Source organism: Oxyura jamaicensis, chromosome 6 (genome assembly GCF_011077185.1).
Source record: "Oxyura jamaicensis isolate SHBP4307 breed ruddy duck chromosome 6, BPBGC_Ojam_1.0, whole genome shotgun sequence".
Classification (NCBI taxonomy): Eukaryota; Metazoa; Chordata; class Aves; order Anseriformes; family Anatidae; genus Oxyura; species Oxyura jamaicensis.
The window spans coordinates 21,827,105-21,851,045 of NC_048898.1; the positions used below are offsets into that span (position 1 = coordinate 21,827,105).

The 23,941-nt window shown below is 36.3% G+C and overlaps 1 protein-coding gene across 3 annotated transcripts in view; it reads right to left on the reverse strand.

Annotated features, from left to right (window-relative positions):
• The window catches only part of LOC118169403 (gamma-aminobutyric acid receptor subunit pi-like), a 46,745-nt gene that overhangs the window by 15,062 nt on the left and 7,742 nt on the right, over positions 1–23,941 (reverse strand). The window contains exons 1-7 of one of the 3 annotated variants that reach the window (XM_035330698.1): positions 18,276–18,480; positions 18,027–18,176; positions 17,655–17,758; positions 8,802–8,869; positions 7,124–7,341; positions 6,389–6,471; positions 1,854–1,991 (exon numbers count right to left, since the gene is read on the reverse strand). In XM_035330698.1, coding sequence (XP_035186589.1) covers positions 1,854–1,991; positions 6,389–6,471; positions 7,124–7,341; positions 8,802–8,849 — 487 coding nt within the window. In that variant the 5' untranslated portion in view covers positions 8,850–8,869; positions 17,655–17,758; positions 18,027–18,176; positions 18,276–18,480. Of the gene's footprint in view, positions 1–1,853; positions 1,992–6,388; positions 6,472–7,123; positions 7,342–8,801; positions 8,870–17,654; positions 17,759–18,026; positions 18,177–18,275; positions 18,481–23,637; positions 23,727–23,941 lie in introns of those variants that run through there. The other 2 variants (XM_035330699.1, XM_035330697.1) reach the window with 2 other exon arrangements.

Genomic DNA, 23,941 nt, shown 5'->3' on the forward strand with positions numbered 1-23,941 from the left:
TCTTTAGCTTTAGCCTTGTGAATCATAACTGTTATTTATAAAATACTTTCAGATATCTATTAATCACGGTAAGGAAATCCAAAGTATAATTTTTCCCTTCCAAATTGATTACATAGTTCCATAATTTGATTGCTTTTTTGCATTTATTATGGGCTACAGTAGGCAATGCTTTCCTAAAAAATCTGTAGAAAATAGCACCTAAACCATAGACTTGGTAGAAAATTAAGAGGATTATCAGATTTCATGTAAAAATACTGCATAGCACTTCATAATGTGGCTTTCTTATGCAGTAGAACTGAAACAAGCAGATGTGGGAAATCTTAATCAAATTAAGTTGCATATGTTAAGACATACTAAAACAAAAAGTGCCTTTGTATATATGATTATTGCCAACCTAAGGAGAAGACGGCATCATTAACTGAAAAAAAGAACACAACATATCTGACCATGCCACTTCAGTTGTAATTGGAAATTATTCCATCTGGTAAAAAATAATAGAACTTTTTTTTGGCTTTCTGGCACTGTCTGGACTCTGGACAGAAGGTGGTAAGAATTAGGCGGTTTTCCTCTCCCTCTTTCCTGTATGGTGAACAGGTTCTAACACCCTTCTGGGCAAACAGCAGTAAAGGCTATTTCTCCTTTGATTGAACCTGATGTTGCTTAGCCTGAAACTATAAAGAGGAGGAAGGCAAGCAGATGTCAGTTATATGAGTAGCAAGGTGCTTTGTGATCCCTGAGCCTGCTCTTATGTATTTCTTTTCTACTTTTATATCCATTTAAAGAACTTGGACTTTCAGCCCAAATTAATGCCTGAAATCAGACCGTGAAGTTTCTCTGTGTTGTTAAAGTAGAAATACCCAACGATGGAATACCAGAATGATATATCAGTGATTCAGACTTAGTAGCATACAACCTGGTGAAACTACAGCTTTGAAGGATGTGTGTGTCCTCATTTAAAGATTCCCCTTGCATGTTCTCCTTGGTATGTTGGCTTGGGCAGAAGAGAAACAGAATATGCAGTGAAGAATAGCAATGAGGGACCTAAGAGCAATTCAAGGAGCAGAAAGCATGTTTGGCATGTCTTGAACTCACCAAAAGCCCTGACATTTCAGAGGGAAAAAATAAATAAAACAATAATAATAATAAACAGGAGCAGACTCTTTAATGAGGTCAAGTCCTGCAGTGAGGGGAAACTTTCTACAGCTCTTTTCTAAGATCAGCAGAACAGCAGGTCTGTGGAAACGCTTCTGATCCTTTCCTGTGCAGAGGAACCATAGGACAGGCAACCTGCACTCTGCTGCTCACCAGGCTGGACAGAGGCTGCTGCAGACAAGCAGTAATTCCTACAGGCACTAGCAATGAAGCACAACTTCTTGGTGTTCTAAGAGCACCCAGCATATGCACAGAAATTTCCATGGCCGAAGAAAGACTTTCATTTGCCAAATAAAACCAGAGTGGAAATTCCAGACAGGCTGGGAACTGTCCTGAACCGAGCACCCAGAGTCCATTGTCTCACTCAAATTTAAATGCACAACTTATAGGTCCTTCTTCCTTTAAAAGAATTCTTCCTGACATTACAGAAATAAATAATGCATTTATTGTTCTTTAGACAATATGTAGCCTTCAAAATAATGCTATCCAAGAAAATACTTACAAACTTCCAAACTTAAATTATCTGGGTCTCTGCTGGTAACAGCTGAGAGATTCACGTAAGGCTTCATGAACGCGATCCACTAAAAAATGAAAATGTTGTCACCCAAAGAGAAAGCATCATGCCTAGTTTCTGAATGCTGTTCGGTTTCCAGAGCCATATTCCAAAGTGTATCTAGAAAGGGTTATAAGGGTGTTTTTACCTGTCTCATACACCGCTTCAGATACCGAGGTAAAGTGGTCTTCTACTGTATATTGTGCCAGCCGGAGTGTGTCCAAACCTCGAACTGAATCATTTCCTCTTGTCCAGTAAAACATGACATCATTGATGTTGTAACCCCCTGTAGTGATACACAAGCCAACAAGTGTTTATTTTACACAACAGTTAATTTGTGCAGAGTACAGTTATGGTTCAGCTGTTTCTTATTTGTCTGCCTGAAAGTACAATGAGACATAAACAACGACTTTTCTGGCAGAACATAATGCTTGTTCACAAGAAAATTCCCAAAGACTGAATATGCAAAGGCTTATCATTTGAAAGCTTGGAGGTGGTCTTTTTTATATCTTTTTTTTTTTTTTTTTTCTCACATAGATGACGTAAACTAACAAAAGAGATTAGTACCATATGGTATTTTAAAGGCAAAAGCTATTAAGCTTTAAAGAAATATATTTTTTAGGAACTAGAGCACTGACAGCATTTGGACTAAATGTTGAGCATGCCCTTTGTTACATGCCAGGATGCTCTTTCTTGGTCAGTCAGATGATGGACAGTGTATTTAGTCTTCCCATCAGTAGAAATGAAGGGCTGAGGACTCGTGCCAGAGCTGCACTCTGAGTGAGGCTTGGGACATCACTGGGATGGCATTTTGGCTTGGTAGCTTGGACCCTTCCCAGAGGCATCAGCCTAGAAACTGGTGTTTCTGCAGGCTCAAAAGCGTCGTATGCTTCAGGGCCCACGAAAGATTTGCTCTTAACCTTCAAGTGCTAATAAGGAGCTGAGATGGGACACGAATCATCTATCAGAAGGCAACTGTATTTCGCACACACTTGTCAATATGCGTCACAATCACAGCTAAAATACCTCCGTAGCTTTTTCCCATTATATTAAAAGGCAGGCAATTTTCAGACTAGTGTATATGATTAATTCAAGATTATGTTAATGTAATTTACATGTTAACAGGGAGCGTTTGAACATCTTTTCCTTTAGCTTGCTTAGATCAATCATTCTTGTATATGACAGACTTTTATTGTGCAAGTTAATAGCTAAGCTTAGGGAACAGAACCACGAGTAGATGATTATTTTTAGACTCCAGTCAATTGTAAGTAAATTACATTGAGAGACAATAATGCAATACATTGCACAAGGATATATGCTGCAAGAAGAACAGAATTCTAGAACCACATAAATAGAGAAGCATTAAAATAAAAAGGAGTATTTTAATACTTTTAATTTAATGGCTTTGGGTCTTGCAATATATATATATATATATATATATAAATACTGATTTCTTATAGCCATTTAATGTAGGAAAAACAGGAGTTCAGAAACTTCATTTCAAGGAAACAATGTGCTGTTTACCAATTAAAATGAGAATTTCACCTGAAAATTCTTTCCCTGACCATCCTTTAAATCTTTTTTTCTCTATCACTGGAAGTTTTATGAAAATTTATCATGGCCAGGGATCTCTGCTCTCCTTTTCACACTTAAAGCAATTAAAGCCAAAACACTGCTGTGTTAAAAGACTGAGCCAAAAGCTTAGGTGTCCAAGCTATGATTCTGATTCTCTAAGACTACACTCTGGGAAATATCTCAGACTTGGGAGATAAAAAATAAAATAACATTCTTATAAACAAATGGTTGCATGGTCCTTGGTCAAAATAAAAAGGTTTGTAAAAGCGGTTTTTATGCATGATAGACAAATTCATTTTATTCTGCTCCTAAATGAACCTCAGATAAAGTCTAGAACTACAGAGTACCACAGTATTTTTTATTTTTATTAGATATTGATTGTTTCAAGTAGTGTGAAATGGGAGGAAATTTCAATGCCCAGCTACATGATAACAAGTATATCTCCAAATGGAGGTTCTTTTGCTTTAACATAACCATTTTTATTGTGTTTTCCAAAGTATTTTTGTTAGCTGAATAATTAGCAGGTTTTGATCATCCTTCATTTGAAAATACCTTCAAAATACTAATTCCAAAACTCTGTAAAGAAATTCCTTGGGGGCAGTCTTCCAGATAGTCAGTAAAGTTAAATAGGACATTGAGTAATGTTATTCAGGGGATTAATACTTCACTAATTATAAATATTTAAAAAAATTATATGAACGAGATTCTTGAGCTATGTTATTTGACTTTTACAAATAAACTCTTCTTTTTACATGATACTGAGTTTTCATTCTCACTAATTCCTCAAGCCCAAAATGTCTCATTCCTGTGGTTCATTGATATGACGCAAGCAGCTAATATGAACAGGGTTAACTGCAGGAATAGTAAATTTGGGATTAAACATTCATAATGCCTAATACAAATGAGTTTCTTTACCATTCTGCTGCTGATTTTAATTTCCCTTGATTTTCAAGCACAAGTTAAGTGCGTTCACATGGCTCTTCACTGAGTAAATGTTAAGGGATGAGTTCAAAAAGAAAATAACATTTCAGAGATGGGCCCAAAAATGAATATATATCTGGACTGGCCTGCATGTGGATAAAAGGGAGGAAAATGCCCTCAGCACAGTGTGAATGACTGGCAGCGTTTCCTCCCATACGTCAGTGAGGACAATGCCCCCATTGCACTAACTGGTGCCCTACTATCCCCTAAAGTGATGCAGTAACAGGGAAATAAACAATAGAAATTTGGGGCTCAAATGTATTGGTGTAGAACGTTAGAATTCAAATAGCATCATTAAATATTAGTAAAGGAAAAGCATGTTGTAAAGGCCACAAGGGATGTTTTATTGCATAAAGCCAGTACTTGATAATGTCATGTCATGCTTGTTTTTACATTACTAAACATTTAATAAAACACCTAGCACTTTGTTTCAGCTCAAGTCTTTGGTGCATCTTTTACATTTTATTTATGAGTATTTTTATGGATGTGTATTTGTGTGAATGTGTGTGCACGCTCGCATTCACAATTCATAATCCACACAATGGTATTTGCAAGCAGTACTCTAGGATGATGTACTTATTTGCCTATAAATTAACATTGCTTATTTCATGAGGGAGCAAACATCATTTCCAGCATACCCATAAGAAAGTATGAAGTGCACTGAAGATAATGGGCCGTGGTTAAAGGCATACTCTTTCTTTGTGTATTCATTGTCTCTAGCTGTTTTCCTCAACACTAAACCCAAAAGACATGGGAGCATTTGTGATGACATTACCATGTCTTCCCCTTGGACAGCAGACACTTGTGTGCTGTTGAAAAAGCAGATGGAATCATTCTGAGCAAAGCTTATTTTTGATTACATAGGGAATTCATATTTTTTTTTAATCCTGTCTCCTTTAAATCCCCATGTTCCTGTGGGACATATATTTCATTCTGAAACTAAATATTAAATGACTCATTAAGCAATGTGTTTAATGTAAATCCATGTATTTTGACTTACCAATATGTTCTTCCAAAGGAAAATAAATTAGAGATGAATCCAAATTCTTATTGAAATTATCGTTAAACAGATCTTATCCTTAAAAAACAGCTGTTTCTAGAGGAACTGCTGTGTGAGGAAGGTTTGGGGGTTGATTTGCTTTGTTTTACAGTCTAAAATGAAACTTTGCAACCATCTTCTGTTAGTTACCAACAAGAAATGAAGAACACACACACCTTTCTGAAATGCTAAAGAATAAAACAGCAAGAACTGAAAAACCTTCCTAAAGAACATTTTGAATACATATTGACAAATATTTGAAAATATTTATTCATCTTGTAGGACCTCTCTTATTCCTACATTATATTATAAAATATGTTGCAAGGATCTTATTCACATGAATAACAGAAAAGCATTAATTTTAAACATGCACATTTGGGAATTTGCAAAGCAACCATGTTTACAATGTATTAGGGAACATATTTCAATGAAAAATATGAGGACATTGATTGATAAAATCAGAACCTATAAAGAATATTTAGTCTCGGTCCTTCAATTTATGACATTTTTCCCACAGCACTGGCACAGAGAGAATTAAGCCATAGAAGGATCTGTTTATACCCATCTCAGAACAGAACTGTCTATGCAATTACCTTTTTCAATATGAAGACAGTAAATTAAATTAAATATGAATTCTATGCCTTACAAATAAGCCTTATTCTAATTTATTTCTTTCCTACAGGAAAAAAAAAAAATCACAGTATCGTGAAAGAGAGAAAAGAGGCAAATCTGTCAAAAAAATAAAAAATAAATAAAAATAAATCTTGCCTTTACTGGAAAATCCTGCTCAAAGAACTCCCCCTGCAGACCGACAGAATAACTACAGGACGTCCTGCAAAACAGCTGGTTATCTTCCACAGTTTCATTTAACGTTAGCTTTTCAATACTGCCATGCTATTTTCGGTGAAGCCTTCTGAATTTATCTTTGTGTACAAATACTATTGTAATTCAACAGAGAGTGGTAACGTGCTGTCACATGGCTTTTTTGAATATTCCAGCCTCTTTGATAGATATAGTAGCCAGTAGCCTGTGGAAAAAATCAGACATTTTTCTAATTGCATAAAAATAGAAAGAATAACTTATCTTACAGCTTTCCAGTTGTAAGGTACATGTCTGTTTATCCATTGGGTATTTGGTTAGATCCATGCTGCACGCAACAGTTGTGGTGATCCTTGAAAAACATAGTAATACAGATTATTAATGGGATAAAATTGTTCATCAATAAAAATAAAAATTACCTATGTAACTTTCCAGAACTAATATTTGTAGGGAAGTATCTATTGCAGAGAAAATAAATCTAAATTTTACTGATATCTAATATGAACAAGTAACAGCAGTCAAACAGGAAAGCACTCCAAAACAAATGAGTTTATTAGCAGCCTACAAAGGGCACTTTTTCTCTTTTCTCACATATAGCATACATTTTCCCTTTGTTACTGTTTTGCAATTTATTTTACAGCATTCTTATGTTTAGCAAAATCTATTGTAAAGAATAATCTGCAATAAAAAACACAAATCAGTCATTGTATCCTTCTTTCCTCTGTGATGATTTCAACACAAAACTAGAATGCCAAGATGCAATTCCTATTTTTTGTCTACATGAAAGCAAAAGGATCTATTTAGCAAAGAAATTGAGACCTAGTAGTTAATTTAAGAATTTAATCATACTGGTCAGTCATATTATGTATTTGTAAAACTTCAAGACCATTAATATTCTACTTCTGAAATAGACCAGCTTCTTAAGCATAAAATCATGCTAACCTGAAAAGTTTAAAATGTACGTAGAAGCCAAGTACAAAGGCTGGTATGTGGTATATACATACCGTAGAGCATACAAGACTGTTCCATTAGGGTATATTCTTATAAGACGATTCTCAACAGTGATATCATGAAGAAAAGACTTCTTTGAATCAACTATGAAGGTATCTGGTACCCAAAGCATTTCCACAAGCCGACCATCTAAACTTAAACTCCTATTACCATCAAAACAAAGCCTCTCATCAGTCCATCTCTGCCTTAGAAATATGGTAGCTGTGTAATCCTGAAATACAAAACATATATATATATTATTCAGAACTAGTCACCTTTATTCTGTTTTACAAAAGTGCATGGAACCAACTACTGAGCACAGATAGCCTGTGACTCTCAGTGTCCCAATCCTAAGTGCTAGCACTCAGATAGCAGTTGTACTGGCTCTCATTCTGCCAAATTTTCCAGCACTAGATGTGATGTTGATGTCATTAAGAAATATTATCTTGAATAGATTTTGTTCTTACGGTCACTAAAATTTTACAGTAAGTGCTGAGGGCTTCAGCCTGGAGCTATAAATCAGCTGAAGTCATCAGAGTTTTGTCAGCACATAATCTGGCTCTGTAAATCTCTAAATCTTAGAATGATTTATGTAAGTGGTTGCAAATAGCATTTTGTTCACATAAACCACTAAATAATATATTTTTAAGAAAACTTTAGGAAAAGTTGCATAAATTCAGATACATAATGGCAAAAGAGATGAGTGTAATAGGAAGTTACAGAAATATATCAAATATATCATCATCTTCTAGCTCAATTTATCCTTTCAACATGACCAGGGAAACAGCACTGCCAAATTTATTGAGACCTTGAAGATAGCTCTCAGCCCAATTTACCTTCAATTCACGTATGCTTTGTCTTACATTAAAATTACACAATTTCTTAGCACCTTTTTAAGCTACTTTTATGGTGTATTTTTATCAGCATGATAAGCTCATCTTAAGTTCTGACTTTACTTTTTCTTTCCTAAATACCTGTGAATACTTGCTGAGTACAAAGTGGATTTTAAGATTCAATTTCTCTGGAAACCTGAGTGAGGTAAATTTCGATACACACACAGAGACAAACAGACACACACACACACACACACACACACACTTTCCAGTACTGAATATCTGACTAATGTTTTTTGCCTTTTGGTTCTACTTAGGCATGTTGGATCTTTAATTAGAAAAGTATACTCCATTTCATAGTTTGTTCAAAAATAACTGATACAGAATGTAATGAAACAGCTGGAATAAATTAATATGTGACAGTAACAGTAAAAGAAAAATAAAATTATTTCAGCTGTCTAAATACAAGGGAAAGGAGTAGCTTCAAAGTCACATGTGACTATATCTTTGATTTTCTGAAATTCATAGAGATTTAGACATTTCATTTGGAAAATAAATACTGCTTTACATACCTTTCATTAAGATTCATGCTCAGTAGCAAACTTCTGTTTGTATCTACAAGAGGTATGATTTCTGTCTGCTTTTCTATACAAGTATTAGTCTAGAAATATAGTCATTAGAAACTCAGTAGTTATTATAGTGCTATAATTACTCTGTGTAGTGAAAAATTAATCCTTCTCCTAACTCACACTGACTGCACAAGGAAAAAGGAACTCAAATTCACGTTGCCAGTAGCTGTAAACACAAGACATTATCTTACCAACAAACAAACAAACAAAAATTGCAAAATCTACATTACCATATTTATTTCTGATATTGTATCAATGCTTGCAATATCCAGACTCATTCCAACTGACACAGGACCATCTGGAGAAAAAAAAAAAAAAAAAAAAAAAGCCAGCATCTAGTACACAGTGGTTTAATATACAGTGTTCCCAAGAACTGGCTACACAATCCTCCATGACATTTTCCATCTTTCCGTCTTTTTCTAAATGATTAGTAGCTTTTCTAAAAGTATCACTCAAATTCTGATTATGAAAGAATTTTAATGATTTCATAACCAAAATTTAATACCACTCGAATAACATTACCTTGGTTTTAATAAATATGTTTTATTTCCTAAGGTGATTTTATATGATTTTTTTTTAACCCCCAAAAAATGTGCTGTGGAAAACACTGCAGAACAAGGTGAGGAAGGCACAATCCCTGTGGTACCTCACACCCTTCTGCTCTGAGGTGCAGAGCAGTGGAAAGAATTCTTCCAGTTGCAACATCTGGTCCATCAGATGTTGGTGAACAAAGGAGTTGCTCCTGGCAATGTCACATGCTTAATATCCAGATGGGGTATCTGAATGACTTTATTTACTGCCTGTTTAAGAATACATTGTCTATACCGTGTCACTGATTTTAACATCGTCCACTTTTGTCCACTGGCAGTTAGCTTGTGACTTAGATACCTGCATTTATGAAGAAGGCTAGTCACTTTGTACTCCTTTTAATAATAACATAAGCTGAACGTTTATTCAGTGTGATTAAACACCTCACCTAGGTAGTTGTCATGATGTCATTGTAATGTTAGTATGCGCGGGCTCTCACTTCCTTGTGAGTGCGTATTTCAATGTCAGAAGATCACCAGCTGTGCTTCTTAAAAAGCAGAATTTGTGCAGAACTTTCATGGAAACATAACACTAGTCCTGGTTGAATATGTGCAGAATATATAACAAAGCAGATACACATAGAAATTCCTATTAAATATGTGCATCTATCCATGTACTTACAAGAAGCAGAGAATGCAATATTTAGAATGGAAGGAATAGTTTAGATGCAATGTGTGAAGCTGATGGTGCCCAGAAACCACAGACCCACTGCTGAAACCTCCTCTGGGGCCACTTGCAAGGTATTATGTAAGTAGCTCTCATATGACCCCATGTAGAGATCAGAAAGATAAGATATATATCCCATTTGAACAACACACACACACACACACAAAAAAAAAAAAAAAAAAAAAAAAAAAAAAAAGTGTCACTCTAAAAGGTATCTGTGATTTTATTTTTTTCAGAATAATTTTCATTTGCAATGCAAGTGTTAAAGTATCAATGTCTGGCACAACTGCTGAGTCCCAGAAACCTGGCACTCCTGAAAGAAACTATAAGTTATTTGTTCTGGACTCAGTTGAAAGTTAAAATAAAAAGCTCCAGCTTAAAGCAGGGCTGTAGGCTTGCGGCATCCCTTGATGGCAGTCTGTGTGTTTATTATAGACTATACACTGTAACTAGAGATAAGAAGATATTATCAAGTGACACATACCTAGCTTTGTATAAGATGTCCTTCAGGCTCAGACCGACTGTCCTAGCAGACAAATGTCTTGCAATTCAAGGGCTAACAAGTGGTGGTGCAATTAGGTCAATACTGTCCTGCTCTGCTAGCCCTGCCTGTCTCCATAGCCCAAAAACATTTGTTGTGCATCCAGCCTGTCTTGAGTCAAGTTTTCATGAAAACTCACGAGAAAGTGACATTCCCTCAGATATTTAATAGATGTATATGCCACAAGTCAAAGTAAAAACAAACAAGAAACCTGCATAGTTTCACAAACTTTCACAGTCACTTATTGTGTTCCTATGTCAGTTGCCTTCAATCAAAAGATCTAAAAGAGTCCAAAAGAGTATCTCCCTTATAAGATTGCATTTCTGGGTCAGCAGGGCACAAAGGGCATTCCAGAAGGCCGTGATCATTATAGTCCTCTGTCCTAGCTTTCAGGGCCTCCCTTCACACTTGAGCTGGCAGATGTGGCTGAGATGAGGGGAGGTCAGTGGGAATGCTGTTGGCTGGAAATGGCTGTGGGATTCCCCATCTTTGACATCTGTCACAGGTAAGGCATAAATCAATACTCTGTGGAAACAAGGCCAGCTAGCTTCACCCTCCATAACAGGTTGGGATGCTAAGGCATGGCTGTTTCCCTGTGCAGAACATCAAAGGTGAAGGAACAGGATCATGAGTAAAATCACAAGCACTTACTGCAGTTTCAAGAATAGAGCTTGAACTGCACAAACAGCAAATCAAAAAGGCAAGTAAGGTAGCATCATTGGGTACAGCCCAGAAGAGCTAATGAAAGCAAAGTAATTGCCTCTTCTCCAGTTCTTCAAACATATTCCAGCCTGGGAGGATAGTAGGGTGGCCACAGCATGCCAAGGATGAGTTGTGCAGAAGGAAAGCTATGGAAGGAGTCTCTACTATCACAAGCTTTCAAGAACAGCTGGGCTTTAACAGTTAGTTAAATCAAAACAATATTCATAGTTTTAAAAAAAATGAAACTGTTAAGGCTAAATGTAATTTATGGTGACTTGTTAAATAAGCAAAGCATTAATAATAGTTAGAATGAATCTCCCCATCCTATATTAATAATTATCCACCATTATCCACCCATTTCTTCTGACCTTCCTCTGAAAGGTTTCCTGTTGACAATGTCAAAAACAGGGCAGTAGGCCAGATGAGGCAGTCAGTTCCCACGTTTCCTTATGTTTGGCAGAATTCTGTATATAATGACAACTTCAGAAGAAATCTACTGATCTTCAGAGGAAAACTGAAGTCATATTCTGTCTTTCCTAAGTGAATCTTAAAAATACAGTAAACTGTCAGAGAAATGCCAAATGGTATATTTTGTTACAGCAATGGGTACACAATCTAATTAAATTTCAGTAAAAGTTAAAATGTATGTTATGTACAAAGGTGGTTATTTTATGCACTTTACAGATATTAACAGTAATCCCATGTGGGAAAGTAGCCAGAATAGTGACAGGCGTACTTTGAAGAGTCAAACAGCTAACTTTAAATTTGAGTTTGGTCCACTGCAGTGATCACAGTCCATTAAACTTCATACCAACAGAGTCACCTACCACTGAGTCGTATATGTGTTTATAACTCCAAAGACCTACCATTTAAATCAATCAACAATATAATGAACAGCTAGTACTATCTCTTGTTCATTCAGTTTAAGAAAGCTTAAAAACAAATTTGGCATTCAGAAATTTCTTAAAAGGGATGGTCTTTTGAAAGAATACCTCATTCTTGCAAGGATTTTGGAAGAAAAAAAAAACTTAGAGAATTAGAAGCAAAAGTGTAACTTTTTAATTTATTATACTTTTCATGAAAGTGTTTTTGTCCTCCTGATTTTCTTCTTTGCTTTGTTTTAGAATATTATGGGACTTTTAGATAAAGGGATACATTGCACCTGGATTTTTTTCAGTGTATTTAACTTCCTAAATCTTTCTTGACAAAAACATGTTACATTAAATGACTGGACAGAATAAGATAGGCCTTCTGACAGATTTCAACTGTAATATGAAGACATCAGAAGACAGAGCCATTTCTAGCAGGAACTGGGTTAAATTCTATTTGTTTGCATCAATGATCTTTAGACAGCGATATATCTTTGATAGTACAGTTTATGGATGAGATAAAAATTAGTGGGGACAGTACTAACAACAGCTTGTTAAATAATTTGTCAAAGAAGCATAATACAACCAAACATAAGCAATTAATGCGAGGACAAATAACACAAGACAGTACGTACAGGACAGGAAACTATATTGGCAAGCAGTGTCTTTGAGAAGGATTTAGAGATTGTCTCAGATAGTAATTTCAACATGAGCTTTCAGTATTACGCTTTGGCAAAAACACTATTGCGATGGGGAGCAATACACAGAATTAAGTTATTTTACAATCTAGACAAGTACTGGCAAGACTGTCATTAGATTACCACGACAAGATTTGTTTCCCACATTTCAAAGATCATGTAAACAGCAGAAAGGGTACAAGGGAGAGAGAGAAATATTCCAGAAGATGAAAAACTCTGGAACAATAATATGAAAGTTTGCAACATGAAAACTAATGAACAGCATTAACTCAGCTCCTCCAAGAGGAGACAGAGGTACACAGAAAAGATATCTAGCCATACAGTACTACACATTTGCTGACAAAACCAAGCAAAGCCCCAGTTTATACAAGCTGAAGACAACATGAAGCTTCAAATAAGCTGATTTTTTTCTAACTGAATTTAAGCACTTCTCATCATTTGGAATCTCTAGAACTCAGCATTTTAGTAAGAAAAAAATCTGTCGTGAATGGAGCAAGTTAGGTCTGATGACAGTGGTAGTCTCATTGTGTCTTTGATTGACATTAAAGAATGAAAATCTACGTTACGGTCTGTGTGTTAAAGTTTACAAGTACCAAGTCATCAATTTATTAAATCACAAGTCTTAAGGATTCCAATTTTTGTCTCTAATATACAAGCGGCCACACATATTCTTGGCTTTTTGCCTTTCAACAAAAGATTAGACATTGGCTGTATCTGTAGGCAGACATCATAGCAGAAAGCTAGCTGTGCATAAAATATTTACTTGACAATTATTTGGTATGTGTTTCTTATGTAATATGTGAGCATTTCTCGTTAAATCAAAAGGTCTTAGACACGATTAACACCTTGGTATCTCCTGATATCTTTGGGGGTAATCAGTAGACTTCTGAGAACTAAACTGCCTTCATCTAATTAAACTCTGTGAACTTAATACAAACAACATTTGCGAAAAATATGGTGACCAGTCTCATAGAGAAGGTTGGACTAGAAGATTTAATTGTTTTTCTTTAATTTAAACCTTGAGACCCTGAAATATATTCTCGTTAGAAAGCTAAGGAAAATGATCTTTTGCATGTGGTTTAGAGTAACTGATTTAAGCATGACACTTTTTTATACTGCTTGAAAGTAGCTTCCATATTCAAATACACTTAGCTGTGACCTTTTCCTCGTCTCTCTCTTGTTAATTAGAACACTTAAATTATCACATTTAATCACAGAACAAAATCTATTTGTATAAACTTATTTACAAGATTTTATGCATCCCTTAACAACTCTATGAACCTGATCCAAGCCTCACTGAAGTCAGCAGGAATTGCTCATTAATTCGGAGAGGTTTGGCACAGCACCTAAGGTAAAAAATTGGTCTACACAGTTGCAGCAGAAAACCTGATGTTAAAATCTGCTTGTCTTGGTGCGATAAAGTGTCAGGGTTATGTAGCACATTTAAGGAAAATAACTGTACATTTTTAAATCCTGTATGTCAGCTTTTCTACAGAAGACTTGCACATCTATCTAGAAGGTTATGATGGATATTATTACATTACGGGGCACTATCTGCTAATACTAATATAAAAACATTTCATATTACAGTCCAAATAATAGCTAAATCATTCTATATCAGATAGTCTTTTAATCTGTTAATAGAACTTCCAGGATCTATCTACTCAAATTATTTACACTTGCTTGATGAACCACCTCAAACAAGAACATTAAAATGCTGTAGGTAAGAAAAGGCAATGTTTTAATATTGATATTCAGATGGTAGAAGAGACAAATAACCAGTCTTTCTGGGATTCCTGTGTAACAAACACTGCGTAAATTAGCCCTGTGATTTAGTAACTGGTGTGTGCCACCTAGTACAGACAAATATAAAATGTTTGCTCAATTTTACTTGTCTACCCTTGAGGTACTAAGCCTGGCTTCATCTAAACTAACTGCAGGCACCCTATTTAGGTCCCTAAAGACTAAAGAGATGGGAATGACAGTATGTGATGGGCATAAATGGCAGTGTTCTGGTAGAAAGGGTCTGTAAAGGTAAAAGCTGTGGGAGGACACAACTCTAAAATAAGGTAAATTTAATCCAGGGTTGAAATCTAGAAAATCTAATCATTCAAATCCATGCAAGAGAAGACAATAATGTAATGTTGTTATGCATAGTCATCTAATTCAAAATAAAAATATCTTTGTCTCCTCTTTAATGAGTTATATCCACTTAGGTAATTTTCAGCCATCTGCCAGTCCCAGCAAAAGGAACAAACACAAACTAAGAACATAAACTGTCATAATACTTCCTTGTCTAGTAAAGATTTCTTGTTTTTGCATCTTTAGGAAAAAGCAACCTTCATTTTATGATCATCAGTTTATACCTAATGCTTTCTTTTCTGGACTAAAACTCCATTTTGCTAAATATTAAGGAGTTCAGCATCACTGATTTTATAACAGTATGATTGTGTCTTGGCAGCAAACATCACTTCAGAAAAAAATCTCCATTTCCTCACTGAAGAAAAAAATCAAGGCCAAAGAACTTGGAAATGACTTTGAGTTACATTATTCTAGAAATCAAGTTAACCTGTAGCCCTCTCACATCTAATTGACCAAACAAATAAATAGACTGTGCATTCTTCTGAAAGCAAAAGTAACCTTAGCCCCCAAAAGGGATCCCATTGTCTTGAAAAGGCTGACTTCAGGTTATTATTCTAGTATATTTCTTCCCATTTTATGGGAAACTTGTCATGCACTTCAGACAGCAAACACCGATGTTATGGTTAATGTCCATATGCATCCCGTTCTGTTCATATTTCTAGAAATACAAGTTTCCTCTTCAGAGTAAATCAGCACTGATGCAATTAGAACTGAGCAGACTTTTATAGAGGCTGATAATCTCCACCAGTACCAGAATGCCCCTGGTTATTTTTTTATTATGCATTCAGTCATTAGCCTACTAAATTCTAAGCAACAGTTTGATCTTAAGGTCCATTTTTTTATTTGTCAATCCACTGAGGAGGAAGGACAAAGGAGGTAAAAGAGTCACAGAAGAGGTGTAAGGGACTAAATTCTGGTTTCATTAAGTATTTAGCAGATGTCCTGTAGCCACTGATGCAATTCTAAGTGAAGGCAGTTACACTTAAATCCCTTCCTGATGAAGAACAGATATGAGGTACACCATCTGCATACCCATAGAAATAAGCAAAATATTACACAGAACAAAAACAGGATAGCTGTGGCCACCCAAATCAGACTTTTTTTTTTCTTTTTGTGAAACCACCAACTCTGCATTTACAACTGGCACCAGTAAAATGTATTTTTCAGAGTCCCATCCCATTCCTTCAGTAGTTGAGCTATTATACAACCCATCAAAGATTTCTGGGACACAAGTGTTTTCATGCCTGAACAGTGATGAGCATATGGGGTGATTCTGACACTGGAAGTGCTTGACTGGCTCTGCATACGACATAGACTTGAGCTGTGCTTGAGCTCCTCTGGGAGTTCCAGGCAAACAGAGAAACTCCTTAGCATCCCTCTGAACAAAAATTCCAGACCCAAGAAAGAGCTATAGATTTACTGCTTTCCAATAGCTGAGAAAATATTCTACCTACATTTAAAAAAATAAAAAATAAAAAATAAAAAAAATCATAAAAGATTCATAGCTCAAGAGTGCTTTAGTGTTGGTCACAATTACAGTAACAAGATTTTATAATGAAATTCCATTTGCTGTCTAACAATGCACATTCACAATGGCAGTGCCAATGCACTTCTATTACCAGCACAAAGCAATGAATGAAATAACTATAAGTTCAGTGATCACTACTACATTTTTCATTGCATATTATCTCTAATCAGAAGGGGTTAGTTTATTTGTTGTCATTACTTTTATTTTGCTGATAATCTTCTTAATGACCACACAAATACTCTAAAGCAGTTGTATCAGCAGTTGAGGCAATTGCAATAAAAATGAACAGATGAAATCATTATTTTCCCTCTCTCTTAAACCTAAAATATAGGTTTCTCTTAATGTTTTAGGAAATTGGTTCAGAAATTGCATATAGCATGAAATGCCCTCACCAGGTGTTTAGATAGCAAAAGGTAACAACATGGTCTGATAATCTCTTTAGTCAATCACTTTTAAGTGGGATATGAAGGGATATAAAAGCCTTCATTTGTAACCCCCTAATGTTCCTGAATTTCTTATTTAGGAACAATTGGCTAACATTTATTGTCTAGGTTTGTTTTCTGACAGATACACAAAGCTTAGCATTTTTTCAACATGCAGGATATTTTCTGTGTCAGAGTTCTGCAGTTAATCTAGGCAGAGATCTGTGGCTCCCCACTCTGTGACTCCCTACTATTTGTGATACATACAATAGTCATAAACAGGCAAGGAAGATATTCATCACTGAGGTTTTAAGTGTGCACAGCTGACTGTGCTGCAGGGCAGTAAAATCAGCCTTGGTGCCAGAGACAATGTGGTCTTCCAACCTGGTGACTGTGACCATGCGACACAGGAATCTGACGTTTTCAGTTCATTTTCCCTTACAGCGCTGCAATGAACCAGTTCAGTGATCTTTAAGACCCAAGGCAAAATGCATTTATTTAATTCTCTTGTAGATGCACATAATACTTGGTATAGAATAAGACTTGCCAGTGCTTTTATGAACAATTTGATATGTAGAGCTGTCTTATCTTTAACTAAAATTTTATCCTGGTTTCCTAAATAATAACTATGCAACTTATACTTTTAAATAACTGAGGTTTTGCAGTTTGTTTCACTGAGGACATGTAAACATTAACACTCAAGTTTCTAAGAGTGTCTGGAATTATTGCTTGTGAATATCTGGAATATATAAATTTCACTTTTGGCCACAAAAAATATTATGTTGTCTCTTATTATATATTAGGACATCAAGTAGATTCAAAGGAGTCACTGTCAAGCAATGGGGAAAAAAGCACAGAGAAAAAAATATTTGCTCTTATTGTTGGTTTTCAAACATGACTCACAACAGTCACAGCTTTTCTACTTACTGTCAAAAAATGGACGTAGATACTTGTTGTATCCTTTTATTATTTTTTGTATAGTTGGGGGAAGAATTCGACCCTTTCCTTCAGCTTCAGAAATTTGCACTGACCTAAAAGAAAAGAAAGAGAAGATGATTTAAAACAAAACAAAAACACATAGCAGAGACAATGTTGTAGACCAATATTGTGTTAGTATCAAGACTGCTGATAATTATTGCCTAATATATAACTTGAGATATTTGCATTTCACAGTTCACAACACTGCAGAAAAATACCATTCTAGAAGATACCAAATTTAACAATCTGCTAATCCCTTCTTCACAAAAGAATTTGTGAATATTTTTGTACCTTAAAGTCTAGCACTTCTTAATACCTCACCTGAGAAAGTAGCTCAATCTTCCTTAATGCTTTTTCTGTAAATAGGGCACTATTGTTACAATCTAGAAACGTGGGAGGGGTGTTGATTGTTTATTTCAGCATTTAAAGATAATCTTCTTTTTACATAATGAAACACATTCAATTTAGCTCCTGGAGGCAGACAGAAACCAGCCTCAGAGATTAGTGCATAAAAACACTTTTAATATCCTGCTCTTACAGCAATATTTTTAAACAGGTTACAGAAATAACCTTGTTGGGCCAAACCAGCAAAGTATAACAAGAATACACACCACTCCTGCATTCAGAAACAGCTGCAAATACAATATACAGCAGTCAAATACAAATAAGTACATACAAACTCCATCTTTGTATTACAGCCCTTGCAGTATCATCACATGGAGGCTGCAGACAAGTGAAGGTACCAGGGAAGCCACACACCTGAGTTATGATCCCTCAGTTAGGCCATGTGAGGACTCACGTTTCCCCCTTTCACAAGTTTCGATGCTTAGCAGCTGTAGGAGGAACAGCTGGGACCTTAGGATTTATTGCACTGGCAGTAACATAGTTTTACCCTGAATTTCTGCTTCACCCCTACGGAATTAAAACACGAGTGACACTGACTGCTCGTTGCCAATGATCTGAGAAAAGTGGAGGTGTGACCTTTGTTTAATTGTTTAGGTGAGAAACAAGCAATTGATGCGTGTGATGAAGGAAGTCCAGCTGGCTGTGGGCAGAGGCGTTGTCTCGTATTTAGCAGGAGAGGGCCTCCACCTTTCTTCCCCAGCTCATAACTGATAGGGGTTCTCCCCCAGCCCAGCTTTACCTCTTAGTTCTCCTACAGCAGGCATGAGAGCTGTAGCAGTCTGGCCTTAGGAAGGAGCTGGAGGATCTGTTCCTTGTGGAAGTGGGTTTAAGCATAAAGCTATGGCTGGGGGAGTGAGAGTGTTGTGTGGCATCTCCTAGTTCTGCCTGGTTCTCACTGAATTTCCTCTTCCTAACCCTCTCAGCTCCTCCCAGAGCTGCTACTGAAATCTGCTTGCTCTTTCCAGCTACATTTCTGGGCCTTTTGCAGCCTTCCAGAAATGCCCTTTTCATTGGAATATTGTTGTTTCTGAGAGAGCTTGCACTTCTCTGTCAGGAGAGTGTGGATTTTTGCTAGGGTGGTGTATCCAGTACCTCAGGGTGGTGTGATACTATGATGCCATACTACGATGCTCTTTTAATTACTGATACAGTCTCACTGAATACCTGTGGTTTTAGATGTGGTGTCCAATCCCTGACAGTGCTGTTACTGGTACTTATTTTTTACATTTGCCAGAGCTAATTGCCACATAAGTAGCTGGCTTTCATTAACAACCTTGTAACTTATATAGCTTGCATATTTGGATGACCCTGTTTACTTCGCTTATGTCATACCAGTCATTTATTTATTTTTAAAGAGACAAGCTGTTACTCAATGATCAATTAAGTGTGATCTTAGGCAATGAGAGCATGGAAATAAGGAGTGCTTCTTGTTTAAGTTTAGTTTCTTCATAAAGAAGCTAGTGTGGTCATGCTGAGGTGTGCATGTAAGTAAGAATGTCAATCTTCATATTTCACAGAAGTGTAGGAATTAGATATGTATTTTAAATTAATTTATTTCTTAAATACTGTACTTCCAACAGATTCTTCCTGCTTTTGAGATTCACATTTAATTTCAGTGAAGTGTTCAATGAGCTGCATGAGTTTAATTTCAGTTTTACTGGAGTGCTCCTGCATAATCTTCACGTATCATGAAACGGTAAAGGAAAACTTGCCACTCTTCCACTGCAAGGGTATAATATTGTTCTGTGGATCAGCAGTGGTTGCAGAATTGTCTTGTGTTGCTTTTGTTAACAGCTATGTGCCAAAATAAATCTTGAATATTTTGTATTACTTAGGCATATGAGTACTTTCCTTAAACTACCTGTGACAATTCTTGAGACAATTCTTGTTTTCCCCTCATCAACATGTGATGTATAGCCTTGTATTTTTGCTCTTCTGGAGACTTTGTTTAAAAAAAAGAACTCTCTGCCAAGAGAAAGCTGTTGTGCAGTACCTGATGCAGTGAATTAACAGGGCTTGACCCATTAAATGCTATTTTGCCATACAATTTTTGAGAAGTCCTATAATACTAAGTCCCTACACAAGAGGGACTTGCTGTATCTTAAACATGAGCACGCTGTATTGCTAGATCCCATCCTGGTAACTTTGGGCATACCCAGAAGCAAGCTGCCAGTGTTAAAAGGCAAAGAACGTCTACATTCTACGTGCCTTAAGTGATTTTGCTTATCTACCTTTTAAAAGAGGATGTCCGATGCCTTTAAAGTGCTCTTCAGTGCTCATGCAATGTTTGTCACCAAGCAAGAGTGAGCTCACAGCTGCCTGTAGGAAAAAAATCTGTGCCATTGCCTTGTGCAGGGATCACAAAAGATAAAAGTAAAAGCTGAGGTGACTTCTTATGTCTACATATCTCATCAACACACTTGAACTTTTCTTTTACCCAGTATTTATGTTTTTAAATATAGCTATATGTTTTACTTCCTCCATTTTATGTATTTAAAAAGACCCTGGCACACATCACAATATGGAATTGCCTGGAAACAGTTGTTCCAGCCAATGGAGAGAATGTGCTTTTATGGAAGAAAACTGAAAATATTGACAGCCTGGAGTATGTATCTGTTCTGGGCTGACAATGTACAATGTGTTAAATTCTTTGGGTTCAGTGACCCATGCTTGCTTATGTAAAATATTATAATGATTAAATTTCCTCTTTCTTATTCCTAGGGCTCAGAAAACTTAGTATTTTACAGGATGGGCTAAACCTGGAATGTACAACAGTAGCTTGTTATTTAAGATACTTTCAAGGTAGTGTCTCTAACAGAGTTGGGTAATTGGGCTGAGGCAGGCAGATGCTGCCCTAAACAGAGGTACATATCACTGCTTAAAACAAAGATGCATTCTAGATGTGTGTGGGAATATTTTCCCTGGCTATTTTTGTCAAGAATCATGTATCATGGAAGACAGAAACACCTCAGAACTGAGCAAGGGAGAAGCAAAATGCCAAACACAGTCTGAGCAAGCTTTTGAAATGCACCCTTCAGGAAAAGCTGGGGCAAAAGCTTCTTTCAGGCAGTCCACTGACAGGCGAGTGGTTTGCAAATGCAAACAGAGGTGTTGCTTTTTGTTTCACACCTGACATGTTCAAGGATATAGGCTTTTCTATTGCCTTCATAGACAATCTGCTGCAGGATCACCTACCTCACTGCTGATTTCTCCACTTCCAAACAATCTGTACTGCCATAGGCTTTTGGCTAACTGGTGTAGTTGAAACAGTGGCATTACATTATCACTTTCCAGATATAGGATAAAATACATAAATAATGCAAGAGCTCTTTAAGTTGGCAAAAACATCAACATTCCACAATCTTCTGGATCCAACCCTATAAATTTTGCCTATTATCCTTTAATTTGAAAAATCTTTGCTGAAATGAATCATAGCTGTGCTTGGGATCAAATAGCATATGTTTAAGCTCATTCCTGATAATGATTCAAGCTGTAAACCTGAATTTGATCACAAGTTGATTACTTTGATAAATTTGCCTTACATTTTTCATCTCTATTTCTTAATGAAAATATTTCTGGGAAAGTGACCATTCAGGCAACTCACTAGATAATAGATTTCTAGTATGCATGTCTATAAAGTAACTTAACCTTACTTTCAGCACTTAAGAATCCTCATTTAGTGTCTATAAAGTAATGTATAAAGTCTGATAGTCTGGTGTGATGCTGTTAACAACTGGATTGTGACAGATCATGTCCTCTATATGGCAGGACAGATGAGGCTATGGCTGTCTCAATATTTTTTGTTGTTGTTTTAAATGTTTATTTAAGTCAGTAGAGAAAACTTTCTGACCCCATCTTTCTCCTGCTTGTGCTCAAATTTTAGCCAGAGCTTATACAAACATGCTAGCTACTAGACCATTTGGGGAATAATCCCAGCCCATGTTTCAGTGCACCTCTCTCCTTTGATGTTTTTAAGAGATCTGCCAGAAACAGGGTGACTGAGGAACAACACTTTTAACAACCCCAAAGTTGCTGATGTTTCCCAACATGTGGGGAATAAAGCCATGCAACAGCGCTCTCTAGGGAAGCAAAGGGCTTCATAAATACTTGCTTTTTCACTGCAGACTCTGCTGTCGTAGAGTTAAATATTTTTTTTATCAGTTCCAGTGTGAAGTTGGATAGTTCTGATTTAAACAGCACTTTCACCTAATCCTGCCTTTTTTTTTTTTTTCCACTGGAAACAGACATCTGATCACCTCAGCATCACCTGGGTGGTGAGGTAGCCAAGGGGCAGAACTTTCTCTCCGCATCTGCTCAGTTTTGGGTGCAACATCGCCAGATAAGCTCAATGCTGTAACTCATTGCCCAGCTAAACAGATGCTTGGAGTTCTCACAGCTCCCAGGGAGGGGGGGAGGAGGACATAACATGCCTCCTTGTTACTTAGATCCTTCCAAAGTCTTGTTGATCTCTGCAGTTTTATTAGTGCAAAGCTGTGAGTGTTACCCAGAGATTATAGTGTGTAGCATGTCTCAGGGGATGAAGAAAGGTGAAATTAGAGCAAATATGTGTTCTGGACAAAAATGTCCTTATAGCACTATAGAAGGCAGGCGAAAGGGAGATCTTAAGTTCCCTTCCAGGAAGTTGCCATCTGCCCTCGCAGCCAAGTGGGGCTTTATCTAAAAACCTGTGTTTGCACATCAACTTGAAAGTAAAGCTCAGGCAGAACCTTATCTTGAGGAATTCTCTGGGAGACTAAGTGGGTTAGGCATTTCTACAAAGAGAACTGGCTAAAGAGAATTAAAGTATCTTTTGGGTAGCTAAAGACTGTGGTGACAATACTGTTTAAGCTGTCCCTGCTTGCATCTTCTTATTAGAATTGCTTACAAAATGTTCCTTCAAAAAACTTTGTTTTTGAAGTGTTCCATTTCTATTTTTTTATGTCAACTGTGTTATTAGCAGGATTATTTGTACATTAAAGGGGATCAGTTTCACCTTCCAGCCTAAAAATTCAGCTTTCCTGAAGACTTTACAATTTAATCTACAAAGCATAGTAAGAATACATTTTAACCAGGTAATTAAAATGCTTCTTTAGCAATGAATGCATAAAGATGACTTTGCTACCTCGAGCTTGTAGTACATGTAGGTGTGCTGTCCTTGGGCAAGGTATAACGCTTCAGTCAAGGACCACATGCCCTTCTAAATCTGCTAAGCATTTAGTATGATATTCACCCTCTACACAGTAATCCTTCATCTGAAGGATCATTTGCTTAAGTTAAATTCCTTTCTTTTTCTCCCTACCAGTCTTAGTGAAAAATATCTGCAGCTCAATCAAGGCAATGAAAATGATTCATGAAGTTCAGTCCTGTATTTTTGTTATTAATATCCGGCTTGGTTAATCTTTGTAAGAGATAAGATTCAGCTGTCAAGTGGATTTGGGTTTACCTTGATCAGATATGTTTCTAGCTATAAGCTAATTGGTATTATATATTGAGGAAATTTTAATTTTTTGTAGCAAACACTTCTTACCTACATAGCACCAGTAGGAAAAGCACTCTTAAACTGCAGCATTTAAGAATGCACATTTTTAGGTCTGGCTTCAGAAGGTCTTGCAGCTCCTAAAAAAAAAAAAAAAAAAAAAAAAAAAAAAAAAGGAATGCAGTGGTAATGTTTTACAGTGCATATTTGCATTACAAATACAAGTTTCTCAGGGCTTTCAACAAACTGAAGGGTTGGTACCTTTAGTAACTGCTGAAATTACATTCTAGTATACTAGAGTGCTTTCATTTTTGTATCTTTTAAATACTTCTGAAAGTAACTGTTTTGAAAAATA